The following is a 21,894-nucleotide window of genomic DNA, read 5'->3' as shown; positions in this document are numbered from 1 at the left end:
TTTCCACAGGAACGAGCCCGGTGTGGGGCGAGTGGGACTAATTAATCTGCTAGTGCTTAGAGCCATTACGGAGTCTGGAGTGAACTTTAGATCTGACACTGTGACTGGAAGCACCGAGTGACAGATATTAAGATAAAAATTCTTAGGCAAGGGCTGGAGTTTTAGAAAGACTGGTGATAGATTCTTCTAAAGTCTGAAGGTCTAACCATGAGGAAGAAAGTGAATTCTCAGATTAGGCAGTGGAAGGGGTTGGTAGTAAGAGGAGAGGGAGTCAGGACAGAGATGAACTTGTCTGGCCCGTTTCTGGAGGGTTTGTCATAGACGTCTCCCTCGTGCACTGCAGGGGCAACAGACTGCTGTGTGATACCCATGAGTGTTTCTGCTGCATCACGGAAGGAGATACAGACAAGATTTCCTAGGGTACAGGCAAAGGCTCAAGGCTAGCGGTGACGCCAATGAGGTGGGTGCTACACACTTTTACTTAAGGTGGGAGGAAAGGCATGCTGTCCACAAAACTCTCCCCATGGACAGAGAAGGTGGGTGGATCGGCCTCCACGGTGCCCTTGAAAGGCCGAGTTGGATTTGACTAACTTGATACAGGCACAGCTGTTGCTGAATATGACAGGAAATCTACTCTAACTGTCCCTGTGATCTGGCCTGATATTTTCAACCACTGTTCTCCTGACTTAAATTGCTAAATTCAGTAGATGGTTGCTTTATAATTCTATCAGGTGAACTTGTCTTTCACAGGCTGGCAGGTAAAATCTTTTATACTTTTAAATTGTCATTGCATGTAATGCTACACAATAGGTTACCCTCCATGGCAGCCACCCACACTGAGTGAGTGATTTACCCCAAGTGTTAGGCTCAAAGCCGGAAAGAAAAGTGTTCTGACCCTCTAAGATTTTCACAACTCATTTTGTCACCCCTTTTACAAGCTATCACTATTATAGGCGTAATAATTATTTATTTAAAGCATCTAGATCTGAGAGATGAAAGAAGAAAGTTTGAATGAGGCAGAGAGCTCACTTGTGCATTAGTAGCTAAAAGAGACTGACTACGGACCTCATCATCAGACCGTTAATCAGTTACAATCTTGAGAACCCCAGAGACACTACAATGACACAATAGTGCCAACCAGCAGGGACCACAATAATAAACATCAGAAAATACCATGGATCATGGGCAGGAAGAGAAGAGAAGTGACCTTGATAGAGGGCGAACACCATTCCTCTGGGCTTGCTTGTCCAAGGGATGTCTAAATAGAGGACACAGGAAAGGAATCTGAGCTCTCTTGTACTCTCCTGGTACTTTATGACTACATACATGTGGGAAGGCCCGCCTTATTCCAAAGCAGGGTGTATTTTGGATGCGCTATTCAGCAGTCCAATAAACACTTCTTGCTGGCATTCCCCCTATGATCCTCACAGATGAGGAAATACAGGATTCTGAGAGTTTGTATATATTTTCTTATCTATTGCAAACACATCTGGGAAAAATTTAACACCGTTTAAACCTTACATGGTCATAAAAGTTAATTGTGTGTTGTAAGTCATTGTGTTAAGTTATATCACCATGTGTGAGTTGGGATATAGTCTCAATGCTGCACATGTCTTTATAAAATGCACAGAACAATGTCACTAGGGGGCGCTGAGGTACACATTCCTCTCTTAGGGATGCAAGGTTACAGTTGCACACAGACTCCTGAATCTCCCAGAAAGTTAAAGTATTTGTAAAAGATTGTAGGTGCTTAGGGAATGTCCAGTAGACAGGTTTTTCAGGTTTTGATATACATTTTGTAACACAGTTGAAACCTTGACTGAGATATTCATAGCCTGGTTTTTGTGGTGTCCAGCCATGACAGCACATCAATAAAACATCTTAAAACTCAGCAAGTCCAATTGGTATTTGTTTTCTATTAAATTACCCTGAGACTCCCACAACATCACTACTGGGAAAAGTTACGGATTCATTTCTATGCCAGCCATTAATTGTGGTCTACAAACTTTCTCCAGTGGTGTCCTGCCTTCACTTTCAGTCTTCTTCCCCTTTCCTTGGTCCGCCATATCAGGTGTATTCTCCTTCCACATTTTCTATTCTGAGTTGTAAGCTCATAGGTGGACATATATCTTCTTCCTACACACTTTGTTTTGATGAACGCTTCCCCAACTTTCTTTTTCCCCCGTCCCCCTAACTCAGCTTCATGTATTGCTACAACATCCTCTTGCACATACTTACCCACCAGAAGTTGACATTTCCAAAACCAGGAAGCTATAAATAAGCTAAAACCAAGATACAACACACAGAACTATGGAAAATATATGAACCTAAAAGTCAGAACTATGTCAAGACTTGTGTTCTTATGTTGCTGAATATAAATGGGAAAATTCTGTCTTGGTGACATAGTCAGCCCTGGCCCCAACATGTGCAGGAGTTTTACTCACGCACTTCTTTCCTTCCATACCTGTCTACACCTTTCCTCCTCCTCCTCCTCCTCCTCCTCCTCCTCCCCCTCCTCCTCCTCCTCCTCCTCCTCCTCCTCCTCCTCCTCCCACTATTCGAAGAGGAAGAAGCACTTACTAGATGTTATAATTAACTCAGGGCACAGAGTCTTAGGAAAGCAAGTCTCAGAATGGGAAGAATGGAATGTTTTGTCTCTCTGTAACAGTCGCTTCACTTCATTCTATAGGGTTCCATTGATTCCTGGTGCAGTATTTAAACATAAATTAATGGTGTTTCCTTCCTCATTGTCTGACACTTCAGGGTTGAGGAATCATAAGTGGTCCCCACCATCCAGGTAACATTAGTAATTAGTGTTTGAGAATCTAATTTCCTGGGTATTGGTGGACTATAATGAGAAATAAATCAGCAGATAATTTTAATTCCTGCTCATGTCCCCTTGAATCCTTGCCTGCTTGATCCCAGCTAGACAGCAAGACCTGCTTTGCTATTTTGCTCCAGGAGGAGGTCTTGGAGATTAAAAGCCAAAGTAAATCTTAGGATTTACTTATCTCTTTGAGATCTGACACTAGGAAACCTTTAATGTAGAAAAAAGTAGCAGGATGCCAGGGCCACAACTGCTGACAACTGGCATCTGCCACGGTGCTGGAAGGAGAGGAAAGAGGATGCACTACCTTCCCTCGTGGTGGCACATCCACAAGGCATGGCCGTGAAGAGGGAAGATTCCACTGCGAGGAGAGACAGAGTCAGCGTTTTAATTTTCAAGAACAAGTTATTAGTGGGTATGTGTGGACTCTATAAATTTCACTGTGTGAATGATTGCCATTTGGTTAAAAAGGTCAAAGCTAAAGAACTATCTAAGAAAAAAATGTGTTCTTATTAAATACATGCTGTCGTTGGAGGACATTCAGAAATAAAATGTGACTAAATACAGCTGCTTTTATTTAAACAAGTAAAGCAGAGATCATTATAAAATGTGGGTGTGCCTCTAGTAACAGGGCCAAGATGACAGATGTAACCACTGGAGAGAAGATGCGAGTTAGGGCAGAACTCGAGGGAAAAGACAGGGTAGTATAATGAGAGAGAAGATGAGATGAATTAGGGAGGGGGGAGAGGGAGGGGAGGAAGGAGAGGAAGGATGGTGTAATAAATGGGTTAAAGATAAAAGCAGTACAGAAAGTGAAAGACCAGGAGAGGCCAGGATGGAATGACTGCACCACAGAGACAAAGCAATACAGGAACTGAGTAGGTGAGATCGGGCAAAATCAAGCACAAGGTGAGGTTGTGTGGAATGCCTGAAGGAAAGTATATGGCAGCAAGCCTAAACGAGGAGAAGAGATAAGACAGCAAGTACTAACAGGCCTGGGTGATGAGCTAGGATGTACAAGTGAGTGGGAGGCATAGGCAGAACAGAAGAACCGAAGAGGAAAGATGACATGGCTTAGAACAACTGGACGTTTGCGATAAGACTGGGTATAATGCATAAAACCAAGAGATAAGATAGGGCAAAGTGAAGGGAGAGGAGAGACAGGGAAGGATCAGTGGTTGGAAGATGAGCACAGGATAAAAGACAGGATCTGGGCTGAGTGATTCAATCAGATGAGACTGGAAGCAGTAGATGAACAAGAAAAAGCATCCAGTAGTTGCTCTAAACCCCAAAGATAGAACAAGACCCCAGGCCTGCATAGATGAGGCTTACATTTTGATGTGACAGAAACATATTGTCTATAGTTATAGTGAGCCATAAACAACAACAAAAAAATTCATAGTAATTGAGAGAAATGAACTATTTTAATTTTTTTTTAATTGTAGGGGTTTTTTGCCTGCATGATGTCTGTGCATCATATGTGTCCCTAATTCCCACAGAAACCATAAGATGGTATCAGATCTCCTGAAATTGGCATTAGAAATGGTTGTGGACTGTCATATTTGTGCTTAGAATTGAATCCAGGTTCTCTGGAGGAACAGCAAGCCAACTGGGTGGGTCTCAACTTCCGTCTTGGTTGTTTTTCTATTGCTGTACTAAAACCCCAATGGCCAAGGAAAAAGAAAGTGTTTTTCTCTTTTAAAACACACTTTTTAATTTGGCTAAATGGGTTTCGAAGGTCAGAGTCCATGGTGGTGGAAGAGGAACAGCTTACATCTTGATCCACGGCCATGAGGCAGAGAGAGCCAGCTGGGAATGCCATTAGCTTTTGAAACCTCAAAGCCCCTCCCCCACAGTAACAGACCTCCTCCAATAAGGCTATGCCTCTTAACCCTTCCCAAACAGTTCCATCAGCTGGAAACCAAGCATTCAAATACATGAGCCGATGTGACTTATTCTTATTAAGTCAGCCATAGTGTGCCAAAACATGATGGTAGGAGGTGATAAAGGATTCCTGAAGCCGGGAGAAACATGATATTCTAAGTTCCAAATCCATGGACCTGAACAGCTAGTACAGCTGGCTAACTGCACTCTTAAGAGGGGAGCATTACCAGTGATGCTTGCAAAGGAGTCAAGGACCACCTTCAGGATCTGTCCTTTATGTGAAGAGCAAACTAGAAAGTGATGTCGTCAGAGCTCTCTGGCTGAGGTTGAGAATGACTGAAACTTGGGATGGAAGCTCAGCTATGTAACAGAGTAGATCATAAGTGATGGTGGGTTGAAGAAGATGGCAGCAAAGACAGAAGTTGATGGCCTTTGAAAGAACATGTGGTTCGAATAAGGGACATTCCCCACAGGCTCATGTATTTGAGTATTCAGTCCCCGGGTAGTGACACTGTTTGAGAGGTTATGGAACTTTTAGGATGTGGAGACCTGCTAAGGAAGGACTTCACTGGAGGAGGGCTTTGAGAATCATAGTCTATCCGGGCTTCCAGCTCATTCTGTTTCCTGGTATACTGACAAAATGTGATCAGCCAGTTTCCTATTTCCTGCCTGCTGTCATATGGTCCCCACTATTATGAACTCTTAACTCTCTGGAACCATAAGTTAAATGAAACTTTCTCCTTTAAGTTGACCTTGGTCATGGTATTTTGTCACAGTCACAGAAACTAACTAATATAAAACTTGATTTATTGGGTATGGGGAAAAAATGAAAAAAAAAAAAACCTAACGTTATTAAGGCTGATCCTGAGATTTTGAGCATGAGCAACTGTTGTCATTACTGTGATAGGATATTAGATATAACCTTGCTCTGAAGAAAACAGAGGAGGGGCATGGACTCATTGTGTCTATTTCTGGTTTGGAAATGATCATTAGCAGAGACTGAGCATAGATCTCAGAGGAAGGAAGAGCTAGGTTTGAAGTATAAATTCACAGCTCATCGGGCATGGATGGTACTGGAAGCCAGGAGACTAGATGGAGCCACACAGAGAGGAAATGTAAAATGAAAATGGAGAGGCCTTTGCAGTAACAACCCCTTCCTGTATTGCTCTGACACAGTGCGTGATACCCACTAAACCACGCAAAGAATTTGATTGTGTATGCTGTTATAGTGTATAGTATAATTGGGGCTAGTGCACAAATTGCTTTAAAGTATAGAGACGGGACAAAGCTTTTGTGGAGCGTATATTCGCAACGGCCACTTAAAAAGATAGATTTTTACCATGTCAATGTTAACAGCCTTCAGAAGATAGAAGGAAAATGATGCTGAGGAAATAAAGGCTGAATTTTACTCCTACAGGTTTGAGAATAACCTGTAGGGGGAGAGGGAATACTACCCAAAACGCATTCTTCTGAATGGCAGTAGAGTGAATGTGGGACCTTGAATCAGAACCTGGTTCAAACAGCTCAAATTCTTCACTTGTAAAATGGGGGGAAAATTACCATTTCACTGAGTTGTTGTAAGTGAGCCATTTATAAAGATAAAGGTCATAAAAGGATGATATATTATACAGTCATTTATCAAGGCTGTAGCAGCATCCACCGCCATCCTAATTAGTCAAACAGTCACACAATACCAACCCATTAACCAATTAACTTACGGCATATTAATATCATAAAAAATAGAAGCGCTCAAAATGGGACTTGAGTCCATTACACTGAGTTTTCAGGAGCATCTGGAGATCTGTCAAAGGAAGAGAAAGAGAAAAGATAGGATAGGCAGAGCCATGAAGATAACCGGAAAAGATCAGAGTCTTAGAAATCAGAAAGAAAGAGAGAACATCCCAAAAGGAAAAGATGGTCAGAGGCATTCTATCTGCGTGAGAAAAGTCGGGCTGAGGACTCAGCGTTTAGTTCAGAAAGTGAATAAATCACTAAGGATCACAACAATGTCACTGAAAGGGAGACGAGGGGACAAACATTAGGCTCGCAGGAGCTGATGAGTGGGGGAAGTGAAGACGCCGTGTATGTACATCAATACTCAGAAAGGAAGTTTCAAAAGACAGACAGTAGCTGGGGAAAGGAGAACATGGGAGAGTGTGAAAGACGCCAGTAGATTTGAAGGGATTTGGGAAGAAAATGGAAGAGAAAGATATTCCATTGCATAAACTTCCCAAGAGGGTTGAGGGGTGAGTTCCTTATATGAAGATCAAGACAGTAGGAATGAGAGACAGTTTCCACTTCCTGACACTCATTTCCAGCTTCTCCTAGTTTAAAATACTTTAGTGCTAACAACTATTGACAATCTATGTGATAAATTTTATATATACAAGGCTTTACATACAATGCATGTCCCCAGTGTTTACCACAGCCTGATCAATACGTTGATCATCACACTTGCTGCACATTAAGTCTTGAGAACATAGCTATCCTGTAAGCAAGAGCTTTGTATCCTCTCACCAATATTTGTCCGTTTCTCCCAACTCTCAGCCCCTGGAGAAACTCACTGCTTCTATGAGCCTGACATTTTAGACTCCACACAGAAATGAGATTGTGCAATGTGTGTCTGGCCTATTTGACTTGGCACAATGTTCTCACTGGGCAGCCACTGTAGTTACAAATGGCAAGGTCTACTTTTGAATGACTTTGTAATACTGCATTGTATGTTCAAAGCAATGTTGTTTAATTTCTTCCTTTTCCCCAATATATATTTTTACAACCCTAAAAAGCCAGGTATATAAGACAGGTATAGGACTTCAACACACACTGTTAAAATATTTTATGTCATAAAATATTGCCACATTGTATGTATGTTTACCTTATGTGTCCATTAACAAGTTATTGAAACTGTAGCTATTTTGATACTTTTAAATTTTACTTAGTCTAGAATTAAAAGTTTCGTAACCATTCTGTTAGGGTATTGAAGCCAGCAGTGGCAGCTCCCTCCTACAATTCCATCACTTAGGAGGTTGACAAAGGATTGCTACAAGATTCTTTGGACCATCCTGGGCTACGGTGTGAGACTATCTCAAACACAAACAATATGAGGGTGTTCTGCATCGACTGTGTGTTTACCTTAAGCAGCGAGTTTATAGTTTCATGTCTCCGTGTTGTGACTTGAGAGTTCTTTCATTTTAATGTGAAGACTCTCTCTTTTTTTTTCCTGTATGATAGCTCTTACTGAGATGAATTCTTTCAACTCTTGTCTGCCAAGAATTTTTTTTTAAGGAGAAAGAAAAGTTTCTGAAGGATGATATTTCTGTACACAGCATTTTCGCCTGGTGGTTATTTCTTTTAGAACTGAGTGTGCAAGTTTTCTGGTTTGTAGAGAACTTTACTGTTAGCCTCCCACCGGTTTCCTCCTACAGGTTCCCAAGAGATAAGTTACTTTCCTCCTGCAGCTTTTAAACTTGTTAGCAATCTGACGCTAACATGTCTTGTAGTCTTCTTTGGGTTGCCCTTTCTTGAGGTCCTTCAGCTTCCGTCATTCCGGATCTACATCCCTCCAAAAATTGGGGGAAATGTATCCAGCCTTTAATTTAGCTTCCTATTTCCCTTTCTCACTCTTCTCTTTCTGGCACTCCCACAACCCATATATTTGCATACTTGGTAGTGTTCCAGAATCCCTATCTATGCTTTGTTCATTCATTTTCCCCATTTCTCTTACAATTTGGTACTTTCAAATGGTGCATCTTGGCCTTCACTAGGTTTTCTTTTGTGTGACTGAGTGTGATGTTGGAACTGGGTCTTTCCGTTCTGTCCTTGTGTTTTGAGGTAAGTCTACCAGAGAGTACACATGAACACTCAGAAAGTTGAAATAAAAGTCTTTATCGCTGGTGGGTGTCTGCATGTCTGGGAACTTGCCCAGATTGTACAAGCCCTGATCCTCACAGTTCTTTTTATTTTATGTACAAAACCACATCCTCATAAGATACACTTTAGTTAGCAAGAATAGCTAGAGAGAATCAGAACGACAGACACCAAAAGGCAGGGTTAGTACATTTAGGGACTTTCCTGAATCCTGGAGAGATGGACGAGGTCTCTGATGGATTAGGTCTTTGTTCTCATTTTAGCAGATGTTGGCCCTGTGTGCTGGGTTTTAAGGTGAGATTGGTCCCTCTCATATGGTGCCAGTTGTGCTAAGATCTGGATGTTCAGTTCCTGGTTTCTCTCTCTCTTTTTTTTATTATTAAGCTTCATTTTTTGTTTATAAATTATTGTCCTGATTTTGTTTAGTTATACATTTCTGAATTTTAAATTTTTTATTTAATAAGATTTTTAAGACGATTATTTGAATCCTTTTTCAGAATGTTGATTGATCTCCATTGCTCTGGTTAATTATTATTATTGTTGTTGTTATTATTGTTATTATTATTATTATTATTATTATTATTATTATTATTATGCTTTACTTATTCCCTTTACTGGTGTTGCATTTGCCTGATCATTATCAGTGTAAACTTTGCATTGATGTCTCTACACATAAAGGACAAATATAAGTTTCAGTTTTTCTACATGGGCAAGACCCTACCCTGTTACAACACAGGACTCATGGGATTGCCTCTAGGTTTGTGATTGAGTAGACTTGAGTAGGTTTGTGATAGAGCTGGATTTTGAGGCTGCTTTGGGGTCTGGAATGCTGTAGTTGGCAGTTCTGTTAGCAGGATCTCAGACAGATGTGAGTGTTGTTTCCAGGTAGACTCTGGGATCCTTTGTCAATAGGGCTGATGATTCAGAACGCACAACTAATAGGCTTGTTTGCAGATATGTTTTGAAGGGGTTCTATAAAGGCTCTTCTGAGCCACCAAGTAGTTAGTTCCCTAAGAATGCAGTGCCAGCATTGAAAAGAGCATAGAAGGCCTGGAACAGAATCAAAGTGTTTTGTTTTGGGGCTCACAGCAGGAATATGGATCTTCAAGTCTGTAATCTGTTCCTACTGACAAAGGTAGGCATGAGCCTCAGAGAAGGAAGAGTTAGAGGGTAATGGAAGGCAAGCAAAGCTGTATTTATAGGCTATGATGTGTGTGTGTGTGTGTGTGTGTGTGCATGTGTGTGTGTTGACAGTGTAGGGGAAGAGGGGGAAGGGAGGATAGCCCACTTCTGGCCAGAGTTCCTCATGCTCTGGGCAGGCAGATGTGGGAGAGCTGCCAGACGCTTTTCACTCGGCCCCTGGTGGGCATCTAAGCCACTGACCCCACTTGATGGGGGGTGGACAAGGGGCAGCCCCTGAAACAAGGGGCCCCAGGGCCACACCCTAAGTGGTTTCCACGCAGATAAGAGTCCTTAGTCTGGGCCTTGACTGGATCACAGGAAGGCCTTCCATCAGGAGATTAGAAATGGCTCATTAGGAGAAAGCCTATCCCATCATCCAAGTGCAGTGGACCTTGATGAACAGAGACAGTCTATGGTTTTAGAGCTTTATTGTAGAAAGGCAGGGGGAGAGAGAGAGAGAGAGAGAGAGAGAGAGAGAGAGAGAGAGAGAGACTGGCCATGGCCAAGAGGAGAGAAGAGGGAAAAGGAAAGAGAGAAGAAAGGCTAGAGAGTAAGAAAGAGAGAGTAAGAGGGAGGGAGAGAGTGGTGAGAGGAGAGAGGAGAGGAGAGGAGAGGAGAGGAGAGGAGAGGAGAAAATGAGGAGAGGTTAGAGGGTGAAGTGGGGCCAAGCAGCCCCTGTTATGGTGGACTGTTAACTTTACTGTTGCTAGGGAACTGGGAGGAGTCTAGCCTGAAGGTCAGAAGCTTGGGACATTGTCTATGTGACTACTAACCACGCTTCTCCTGTGGAGGCTGTGGGGGCAGTAACTTCAACTGGAGCCTTGAGTCCAGGAGACATGAGGGAATGCCTACCATGCCATGTAAGTGAATTAGCACCACTCCGGGGTTCAGACCTCAGCTCCAAGGGAGACCAGACTGTCTGTGTATAGCCCAATGCCCCACGTGTGTGTGTGTGTGTGTGTGTGTGTGTGTGTGTGTGTGTGTTTATGTAAAAAAAAAAAAAAAAAAACAAAAACAAACAAACAAAAAAAAACCCAAAGGCCATGAATTTGGTTTTTTAAAATTATACAGGATACCATGTCTTAGGCTAGTAGTTCTTAAAAACTAAAAGTAGTTCTAGCAATTGATAGAGATATTATTTCTGGCTAAAGAAAAAAGAGAAGAAGACTGGGAGAGAGAAGGAGATGGGGAGAGAGAGGGATGAGAGGAAGGGAGAGAAAGACATAGAAAGACACAGAGAGAGATAGGAGAGAGAGACACACAGAGATAGTAAAGGTTGGAGAGAGAATCGGGGAGAGAGCACATGTAGATTTCAACTTAAGCTTGTGATGGGGTAGTGTCAATGGTATGTAGACAGCTTGTGTTTTCCAGCACAGTCATGATCAAGTGAAGATTCAGCTAATAGATGCCAGCACAGCCAGGCCCTTTGCTCCCTCCTGCCTCTTTGCCAGCATCTGTCCACCTATCTGCTTTTTTCCACTAAGTCAAAAGCTAAATGGAATGGCAGTATGATTCCTTTTGCAGGAAATTGGAAAATTAGGATTGTTAAAACTGCTTTGTAAATTATTTTAAAGTCTAGTTCAAGATGCAGCACTATGATTACCCATTGGATCCAAACACATATTGCTTCATATCAACACAGGGAAAATCTTCTAGGAGCTGAGTCTAGAGATGCTGCACAATTTAACCTACTGCGTGATAAGGTTAAAAATGATTAGTTGTGTATTATTCCTTTTTAACTGGCTATATATTGCTCTAAAAAGACCTTTGTTATATTTCTAATAAAGCCATTAACTATTTCATTTATTCACCATCTGCTAAAATTAACCTAAATGGAAGGCCTGTGCTTATTTTCAGCACAGGTAGAGGTCCGGTCATTACTGTAATGACAATAACAACTGTCACGGCATTGTAGGAAGCTTTTCTTTTATCTGAAACATTTAGGCACTTGACATTTTCAGCCAAAATTTCAATTATATACCATGATTTTTATTTGTTGCAATACATTAAAGTTCATAGGTACTTTGGAGCTCAAAATCTAGGATTTCTATTGGTGAGTGAAGTGTTATATAATAACTAGACTTTCCACATCTGTACAGTATATTATATGTATTTTGTGGTCTTGCAGATCTAGAAAGTAGGGTGTCAATGTACATTTAATGATTGGTTTTTAAACACATTTATGACAATTAAAATATTTGGAGTCAAAGGTATTTCAATTTCAACTATACCATCATGAAGATGCTTTGTATAATGCTAGACCATATCTGGAAAAAAATGATAAACATTAGATAGATTTTCCATAAAAGAAATATAGATGTTTGTGTACGTATGTGTGTGTGTGTGTGTGTGTGTGTGTGTGTGTGTGTGTATGTGTATACCTGTGTGCAGGTATGTATGTGTCAGTGTGTGTGTGTGTGTGTGTATGTATACCTGTGTGCAAGTGTGTGTGTGTGTGTGTGTGTGTGTGTTAGTGAAAGCGAAAGCAGGGAAGAGGCATTCAGTATATAGGTAACTGATATAAAAATGCAAGATATATGATAATTAATGTAGTCTATCAAAAATCAGAAAAGGACTAAGATATGGCAATTTCCAAAGAATGGAAGAAACGAGAGACATTCATTCTTAATCCTCCTTTGCCATCCCTAAGTGCCAAGAAGATGCAATTAAAAAGCATCTGAGCATCTGTAGACAACCAAGTCTGCACACCTCTACATAGAGACAAGCAAGAAGTGGAGCACCTATTATTTCAAAGAATCCTAACCCCAGTTTAGTGATTCCTGTCATTTTAGTAAAGTTACTATAGTAACTACTTTTGACAGTAATCATAAACAATTTTTAAAATTTTTGCTCTGATTGTATGTATGTAACTGCCATTTTAATTGATGTTTACTCCCTCTTAGGATGGATTGTTCATATCCCTTCAGGAAGGTGATCAAGCATGTCTCCAGGCTTCCCCGTCTTCCCTCAGGCATGTGTGTGGTACTTACTGGACTTGGCCTGGCTGCTCTCCATGCTTAACCTGGGTGACTAAGGAGTTTGTCATAGATATAAGCACAATGGTTCTTTTCTTTTTCCTCTCCCTGATGTACAAAATGATCGGCCACCATGGAAAGGGGAAAGGAAGAGACTGACGAGCTCTTGGCAGATAAATTTTTTATCTCCCAAAGTTATGAGTACAAAACAGAGTGACAAAGATCTTCACATTTTGCTCATCTCTTTGGTCACTTTCCTGCACTTGGATCAATCACTCTTCGCTTATGATTTTGGTGTGAACCTCCCGGCTCTTCACCCGCAGCTTGTTGACCTGGGACTCCGCGATGTCAGCCCGCTCCTCGGCTTCCTCCAGCTCGTGCTGGATCTTGCGGAATTTGGCCAGGTTGACATTGGATTGTTCCTCCTGTGAGTAAGAATGCATTTGTAAGGAAGAAATGCTCACATTTCTAGACTTTAGGGTCAGTGCATCTTGGCTGTCTTTTTTGCTTAAAACCAATCCACTCTAATAAATGTTCAAAGAAGTGTAGACAAGTGTGTACATTTTTTTTGGTTCTATTAACTCCGCATATACTTCATGCAGTCATTGGTAAACACAGATGACATTGTCTGTCTTAAAGAAAAGAACAATTTTTCTTTCAGAAAAGCTAACACTACTATGATTGTGCCAGGTTCCCAGGATCTGTTGTCATTGCTCCTGATGAGGCTCCAGAGGATGAATGAGACTCACACAAGCAATCCCTGTGACACCAAACTGAATATAAATTATTGCCACTTGGGTCATAAATTATCCCCCACTTAATAAAGTTTAGAAATTAAACATGTTTATTATTCTCTAAAATAATCCAAGTTGTCTTTGATTATGCTTGAAGATACAGTAATGAATTTTGAAAGGCCAGTTTTAATTTAGTCTCCAGTAATTATTCTTTTTTTTTTTTTTAGTGTCTCATTAAGAACCTTCGCAAAATATGACATTCAGATTTAGAACATTTACGAAGCTTAAAATGACTTTAAATGGGGTGGCTCGGGAAAGCCGTTGCATCTTCCTTTCACAGTAGAAGAAAGCAAGAGCTGGAGTGGAGGGAAGGTGCGTGGTTTGCCAGGCTGTGGGTGCGAGGTGCGCGCGTGTATGTGTCTGTTCTCGCTTCTTCCTTTGCTCTCTTCCTCATCTTTCTCTTCCTCTCAGAGCTAAGAGCTCAGGAGGTAAACAAAAGCCACCAGTGGACAGAGGACTTTATCTGCAATGTACAGGTATATGTCTCCACAGAGACACAAGTGATACTTGACTCCTTAGGATGAGTCAGAGAAGAGGAAATGTGACGGCGTCAAGCTGCAGTCAGAGCACTACTGAACCTTCTGCCCTCCATAGTATGCATGACACTTCAGCTTCACCCTGGATCTCTTTAGTGTGTATGTAACAATAACTTGCGATGGAATGAAAGTAGAATTCCTATTTCCTTTTCATCTGGAACATCTGGTCCCCTTTATTTCCATTTCAGTTATATCTTACTTCCCCCACCTGGCTACTCACACCACAACTTGGTGGATTATGCCTGCTTTGTTTCTTTTTACTTCCAGGGCCAGCCTACTGGCAAGCCTAATGCCTTCCCTCTCCAGGATGAATCCTGAAACTCATCAATTCTCCTTGTTTTATTTCTGCCTTAATACAAGCCACACACCTACCTGAAAACACACATTTCTGCACCTACTTGGGTTATCCAACAATCTTTTCTCTACACTGTAGTAAGGACCCTTAAAAATAAAAAGCAGGCCACATCTGTCCTGGAAGGGGATCTTTCCCTTGATTCTGTGGCCTGATTGCATTTGTATTATGATGCAGGCTTCTTTCCAGGGCCCAGAAGACCTTGTGAGCTACTTTCTGCCCGGTTCTCTGGCCCCAGGTACACTGTTCTCTTCCTCAGTCTTGCTGATTCAATGACAAGACTCTGTACATTCCTCCTCCCCCTCTCTAGAACATGATAGGGACTATGCTTTGGTTGGTTGGGTTAATGCTTACAACTGGACTCAGGGCCTCAGAGATGCCAAGCCTACCCACATTCTTCCACTGAGCTACACCCCCATCCTTATTCTCACTAGTACATTTCTCTCTGGCTTGTTTCAGAATGGCCAGTTGCACGACATTCTTAGACCCTCACTAGATCCTCTGATGGATCCTTCCTTGTCTTGCTCATCTTTTTGGGTTTGGTTTGGTTTTTTCTGCTGACCACCCAATCATGTCAGGGGTTTTGATCTCACCGCTTCCTCAGCTTGTCTCTTGTAGGCCTTGACCTTTGATTGCAGTTTGTCCACAAGGTCCTGGAGCCTGAGAACATTCTTGCGGTCTTCCTCAGTCTGAAAGATTTTTAAAGTGTGAGTTTCTTGAAAACATAAATATCCCTTCTCTTTTCTGTATCTATGGTTTTTAATGTCTTGCGCATAGGGGTAGGAGCCCAGAAAGGGTTTTTTCTTACTTGATAAGTGAGTTCTTTCACTCTTCTCTCATGTTTGCGCAGACCCTTGATAGCTTCCACGTTGCGCTTCTGTTCATTTTCCACTTCTCCTTCAAGTTCACGGACCTACACCAAAAGGTGAATTAAAAAATTTTTTTGGTTTTGGATTTGCTTATTTTACTTTATGTGTATGAGTGTTTGCTTGCATGTGTCTATGTGCACCACAGAGCTCGGAAGTAGTTATCAGATCCCCTGGAATTGGTGTTGCATATGGTTGTGAGTCATCTCGTGGGTGGGCCTATGCATGAGCAGTAAGTGTTCTTAACTACGGAGCCGTCTTTTCCACTACCAAAGGCTGATTTATAAAAATATTTTCTATCATTTAATCAGTTAATGAGTTTCTACTTCTTCAACCAACCTGATGTTTTATATGTAGATCCGTTGTCCAAGTGCCCAAACCTAAGCTGTCAGGCAACAGGGACTATATGCTCTTCATCTCAGAATGCCCTACAAGGTCTAGCTGTCTTAGGTATTGAAAGTCATATGCTAGAGTGGAATGACAGGAATACATGTTGACCAGGACACCCACCCTGGCCTCCAGTTTCTGGATCTGCTTCTTGCCGCCCTTCAGCGCCAGCTGCTCAGCCTCATCCAGACGGTGCTGCAGGTCCTTCACCGTCTGCTCCAGGTTCTTCTTCATCCGCTCCAGGTGGGCGCTGGTATCCTGCTCCTTCTTCAGCTCCTCCGCCATCATGGCGGCCTGGTGAGTGACAAAATAGAGTTGGTTAGGGGCTGAAAAGGCCCTGCAGGATTCAGGCTTGCTATCTCCATCTCACTCTCTGCTTACATCAGTGATGGCTTTCTTGGCCTTCTCTTCTGCATTGCGGGCTTCCTGGACGATGTCCTCCATCTCTCCCTGGATTTGGGAAATGTCTGTCTCCAGCTTCTTCTTGGTGTTGATGAGGCTGGTGTTCTGATTAAAATACCAAACACAGAAATATTAAATATTGAAGAACAAAGTCAGAAAACCAGATGTCCAAATGAGCCTGTAAACTAGTTATTGACTAGCATCCCTCAGGGGTTCCATAAATTATCTGAGTTAACAACATACTTTTAAAGGACAGTGGATGCTGCATGTTATCGATCAGATAAACAAAAATGTTGTGACTCTTCCCCAGTTAAACATGTTAAACTCTTCATAAAACATTATGGGTATATTTCTGAACAATGTTAATATCCATGCATGAGTTTCCCCTTCATACTTATTTACACACCTGGGTGTGGAGGAGCTGCACGCGCTCACTGGCATCCAGCAACTCCTGCTCTGCAATCTTCCTGCTCCTCTCCGTCTGCTCCAGGGTGGCCCGCAGCTCCTCGATCTCAGCCTGCAGCAGGTTGGCTCTGCGCTCAACCATGGCCAGCTGCTCCTTCAGGTCCTCCTGGCCCCGGAGAGCATCGTCCAGGTGCAGCTGAGTGTCCTGTGTAATGAACCATCATTGAGACACTGTGTCCACAGACTGGGTCACACCGCTCATCTGGGACCGCCTCTTGGTGCCACCTACCTTGAGGATGCCTTGTGTGTTCCTATAGTTTCTCAGGGCCTCGGCAGCCATGCGGTTGGAGTGGTTCAGCTGGATTTCCATCTCGTTCAGGTCTCCCTCCATCTTCTTCTTGAGCCTGATGGCGTCATTCCTGCTCCTAATCTCAGCATCCAGCGTGCTCTGCATGGACTCCACGACTCTAATGTGGTTTCTCTTCAGCTGGTCGATCTCCTCATCCTTCTCAGCAATCTTCCTGTCGATCTCAGACTTGACTTGGTTCAGCTCCAGCTGGATGCGCAGGATTTTTCCCTCCTCGTGCTCCAGAGATGCCTTCAGGACAGCAAGAGCCAGTGTTAGCAGGAGAATGGCACTGTGCAGTGTTCAAGGAAGGTTACATTATCCCACCTCACTTGTTCCTGTCTTTGTGCTATAGAAATATGTGATGTGCATAATTGTCGAAGCTATGCACCTTTCTTTCTCCAGCCAGATGGTTCTTACAGACAGACCCTTCCCTTACTCATATTTGTTTGTTTTCTGATTCTACCACAGCTCTTAAAATATACTTCTGGTACTTGTATTCATTCTTTATCTTCATACTCACTGGAGAGAATAAAGAACCATTTTTTATGTTTTTGATTCACCAATCTTTGCACCCCAGAGCAAGGACCTAGTTCCTTCTATAATTGTTGTGAAATGTTCAGTAGTGTGTCTACCTCTGCTTCCTCTAAAGCAGCCTGGAGCTCAGATTTTTCCTGCTCAATTTGCTTCTTTATTTTCTCCAGTTCATGGATGCGTTTCCCTCCTTCTGCAATCTGTTCAGTGAGGTCAGAAATCTCCTCTGTTAGGAAAAAGGAAATAGAAATGTGTATAGAGATTGTGGGGTGTTCCTTCAAATCTCTCATTAAGGAAAATGGGAGAGACACTCACGTTGCAAATTCTTATTCTCCCTTTTCAAGGTTTCGAGATGGTCTAAAGATTCCTCATAAGCATTCTTAATCTTGAACAGCTCTGTGCTGAGAGAGCGGGACTCCTTCTGGGAGGCTTCAAGTTCAGCATGGGTTTCCTCATACTTCTGTTTCCATTCTGCCAGGATCTGAAGAGCAAGGGATGAAGAAAAAGATGTAGCTGATAAAGTTTGAGGATGCAGGGTAGAAGCTGTGTGTTCTAGAAACTCTGAGTTTGATCTGAGTGGTCTCAGATTGAAAAATAATTATGAAGGAGAGAAACTAACAAAGGAACACGCACATATACACATACATACATACACACACACACACATAAACACCACAGTTTCTGCTAATGCATGAGGACAGCCAAGTGGTTTGGAAGGCTGGTCACATTAAAGACTGTAGAAGGTTCTAGAAGCACACCTTGTCAAAGTTTCTCTGCTTCTTGTCCAGGGCGGCGCAGGCTGCGTTGGTCCTCTCCACATCAATCATGAGGTCCTCCACCTCGTTCTGCAGCCGCTGCTTCGTCTTCTCCAGGGAAGCGCACTTGGCGTTCACAGCTTCTACGTGCTCCTCAGCATCCTGCAGACGCTGAGCCAGCTTCTTCCTGAGAAATGAAAATGGATAGTAGATGTGAATGGTAATCAGTAGAACTGACTGTTTCAAAACAGCTCTAAGTGAGTATTTCCAAAGCCAGACTTCCCCAACCAGTGTTTCTGAAGCTTGTTTGACACAACGGGTTCTCTGGGAATTCACTGTTGCTCTCCTACCACCAAGTGCCAAATGCAGCCACATTTCAGCATAGTTATACTTTATGGAGCTTGAGCCAACTTGACCCCTCTGCCTTCCTTTGTAGAACTTAGAATCTGCGTCAAATTGCTGCCAGTTATATCTGTGTCTGCATTCAGTTTTAATGCTCAGAGAGTGGAGTCTGTATTTTGCTAATCTTTGTGTTCTTCTAGGCTGGCCCACATACTAAGTACTCAAATGTTAACCATGTTAAATTTAAGTGAGCCATCCTTGTCTTTGAGTAATTGTATCTCTTCTCCTTTTTGCCAGGTTTTTGTTAATCTGTCTATTAAAACAATCTTTTCCAAAACAAATGCAGCTCTTAGAGTTTATTTCAAAATCACTCTTAAGCATCGACAGAAACACTGATTTTATCAGTATATAGATTATGCACTATTCTGAAAATGAATGCCTAAGGGTACCTTAAACTGATGAGTAAGACTCTTTCCTATGTAGATCCTTTCTCACAAAGATCCATCCTGAAACTTTCATATGGCATTGTATATCTATTCCTTTATAAAACCATGTGCTTTCTTGCTTACTGCAGTGTCTCCATCTGTATACCACATTGGGCCTTGATCACATCTTTTTATTTCCTCTTACAGTCATATTTTTGCATATAAAAAGAGAGCTACTATCAATCCAGATTATTTTTCTCTTTGCACTCATACCCCTAGGCCAATTATTGCATTAGTGGTTGGGGGGGGGGGAGAAGTACGTGAGAGTATATAATTAACTGAATAAGCTATTCTACTAATTCTATCTGCATCTGTGTAGACAGAACGAGGTCAAAAGTTCTCCCCTTTGAAAAATTACCATTCAGCTTCCTCTTGCCTTCTTCTTTTCTCTGTCTACCATGGACTTCTGTCATATATTTCCACTGACTACTTAGCATATATTTGTATTTCCTGAATGGATTGATGTTCACATTATTCTCCAGCATTCTTTAGCTTTGAGAAAGCAAGGACCCTCTGCCCACAGAGAATTCCTGACCCAACTACTTTGTTAGTAGATATACTGCCATTTTAACCAAGTCAGGCACATACTTGGCCTCCTCCAGCTCCTCTGTGCGCTGGATGGCATCCGTCTCATATTTTGTCCTCCACTGGGCCACTTCACTGTTGGCTTTGGACATGGCCCTCTGCAGCTCAGCCTTGGCTTCCTGTTCTTCTTCATACTGTTCCCGCAGCAGGTCACAGTCATGGCGGGAGGACTGAAGAGCATGAGCTAAGGCACTCTTGGCCTAAAAAAATAAGAGTTTAGAGGTTGAATTTTTCATTTAAATTGGTATTTATTCTCTAAGCTCTTAGATCCCACCAGCAAAGGGGGGCAGGGAACCCACACATACACAGTGTAAGTATAAACAACTGCAAGACCAATGATAATCATGCCAACAACAAGAAGCCAGTTCACCTTTATCTCCTCTTCAAGCTGCCTCTTCAGCTCCTCAATCTGTTGAGTGAATGCCTGTTTGCCCCTGGAGAGCTGGGAAACTAATGAATCCTTTTCGTCTAGCTGGCGTGAGTATTCACCTGCAAAAAATACCCAAGGTCCAGAAAACTCAGCCTGATGTTAGACATTAAAATTTGAAAATAAAAACTGGAACAAAGGAGGTACCAAGTCTAAAGCTTGGTGACAGATGGAGGTTATATCATATGTCCATCATCCACTGCAATGCTGACGAGCAAATCTTTGTACAATGAGAATATAGGGAATTTTGAGCCAGACTCTTTATGATCAACCAAGGTTTTGGGAGATATTTAAGATGATATGATTGCATTGCAAGAGGTAAGCAAACATATGAAAAAAACAATGTACAAGAGAGCAGTCAACGCACTCAGATGCTTTCTGGCTATCCAGTTACTGTGTTGGCCACCTGTAACATTTTTTTGGTGGGAAATGGGACTCTCAAATAGTAGACCTCATATGCAGAACTGATGCTCAGTAGACACTTTGAGAGAGGTCTGTCCATGTTAGGGAAGCAAGCAATTGTCTTTCTGATCCCAGAATGAGTTGGTTCTAAATTGTAAACAGCTCCCAAACCAAACGGTGCATAAGTTTGTCTTCCACTCTTGAGGTAACATATTCAGAAAATACAAGCCTTGTGGCAGTACCCCCTGTGAAAATTCGTTACTAGTCTTACCTGTTTTGAAATTTATTAGAAACCACATGTTTAATGTTTAGTCTTTTAAGATCATGCCACTGATAGGAGTAAGAAAACGTGTGCTGAAGAGGAGAAATTTGGGGGAGTATCCTAACTTGAGAATAGTGTTTGTTTTACTCTGAATGTCCTGCCCACCTTAACAATAATAATACAGTCTTTGAGTGTCACAGGAGGAGCAACATGACTTTAGTAGAAAGTTGGTCAAGTCATTAAGAGGAATTCCTGCAGACTTCCTGACCAGGGTGGTCAAAACGACAGCTTCACTTGTGTTCCTGTTTCCTTACAGAACTGTGTGCATTCCCCACCAGTTTATACTTGGACAAGGTGCTCCTTCATTCCCAAGATGTGTCATCTTCAAATGGGAATAGCATCGGGCTAATGAGGCAAAATAACTGTTAGCTTATAACAGTATTTGGAAAAGTAGAGAGTCAATAGGGAGATAAACTTTGTATTTGATAATTCTGTTTGTTTTGAGATCAAGCCTTGATATGTAGTCTAAGCAAGCCTAAAGCACACAGCATATGCCAGGTTGATCTTAAATATAGCATTCTTCTACCTCAACTCCCTGGGACTACAACTATGGGTATGTGCCTAAATGCCCAACTCATATTTGATAACTTTTTGATTGCATCCAAAACTGCTATATGATGTTCAAAGCAAAAAATGATTGTATCAACCAATCTATCTACCTACCTACCTACCTACTGAACTACCTATCTTCTTCTGAGAAAAAAAGCAACTTTATGCCATTGCTCAATAATGAGATGCTTCCACGGAAGGTAATATGTGACTTCAAGTAACTCAATAAAGTGTTCAGCAAATTGAACACCCATGGTAAGTTTGTGGTTCCAGGATACAGCCTACCTGACTCCGTCTGCAGACGCCCCCTCTGCGCAGTCAGCTCATTGATCAGCCGCTGCTGTTCCTCCTCCTTGGTCTTCAGCTCACTCACTTGGTCCTCCAGTGTGCGGCACATCTTCTCAAGGTTTCCCTGTATTCAAAGAGTTGTAGAGGCTATTCAAGCAAAAACTTGCTCCAAAGAACATTTGAGTGATCCAGACATAGATGTTGACTTGAGTATAAACTGCCATTACAGACAAAAATAATAACAAGCTTCAACTATCATGAGAAGAATAACAAGGCACGTGGTCTGAGCATACTGCTACTACTATGTTGTTTGGTGAATCCAGTGCCTTCTCTAGATCTTCTTAACTATGGTTTAAGATAATGATGCCTCACTGAGCCTGTT

The 21,894-nt window shown here is 42.0% G+C and overlaps 1 protein-coding gene and 1 long non-coding RNA gene across 3 annotated transcripts in view; one reads left to right on the top strand and one right to left on the bottom strand.

The window, feature by feature from the left end:
* The first annotated feature begins 195 nt into the window (after positions 1–195).
* Positions 196–13,281, top strand: Myhas (myosin heavy chain gene antisense RNA). The gene is made up of 2 exons (NR_146138.1): positions 196–460; positions 12,664–13,281. It is a non-coding gene; the product is annotated as a myosin heavy chain gene antisense RNA (long non-coding RNA).
* Positions 12,900–21,894, bottom strand: part of Myh1 (myosin, heavy polypeptide 1, skeletal muscle, adult) — a 24,476-nt gene continuing 15,481 nt past the window's right edge. The window contains exons 28-40 of one of the 2 annotated variants that reach the window (XM_017314318.2): positions 21,510–21,636; positions 19,895–20,013; positions 19,528–19,724; positions 18,116–18,299; positions 17,673–17,838; positions 17,459–17,583; positions 16,767–17,075; positions 16,479–16,682; positions 16,052–16,177; positions 15,794–15,964; positions 15,226–15,330; positions 15,011–15,106; positions 12,900–13,160 (exon numbers count right to left, since the gene is read on the bottom strand). In XM_017314318.2, the coding sequence (XP_017169807.1) occupies positions 13,008–13,160; positions 15,011–15,106; positions 15,226–15,330; positions 15,794–15,964; positions 16,052–16,177; positions 16,479–16,682; positions 16,767–17,075; positions 17,459–17,583; positions 17,673–17,838; positions 18,116–18,299; positions 19,528–19,724; positions 19,895–20,013; positions 21,510–21,636 (2,082 nt within the window). In that variant the 3' untranslated portion in view covers positions 12,900–13,007. The remainder of the gene's footprint in view (positions 13,161–15,010; positions 15,107–15,225; positions 15,331–15,793; positions 15,965–16,051; positions 16,178–16,478; positions 16,683–16,766; positions 17,076–17,458; positions 17,584–17,672; positions 17,839–18,115; positions 18,300–19,527; positions 19,725–19,894; positions 20,014–21,509; positions 21,637–21,894) is intronic. The other variant, NM_030679.2, reaches the window with a different exon arrangement.

The sequence above is a fragment of the Mus musculus genome, chromosome 11, assembly GCF_000001635.26.
Source record: "Mus musculus strain C57BL/6J chromosome 11, GRCm38.p6 C57BL/6J".
Lineage (NCBI taxonomy): Eukaryota > Metazoa > Chordata > Mammalia > Rodentia > Muridae > Mus > Mus musculus.
The sequence above is the reverse complement of the archived record's forward strand: the minus strand, read 5'-3'. Positions and strand labels throughout refer to the sequence as shown.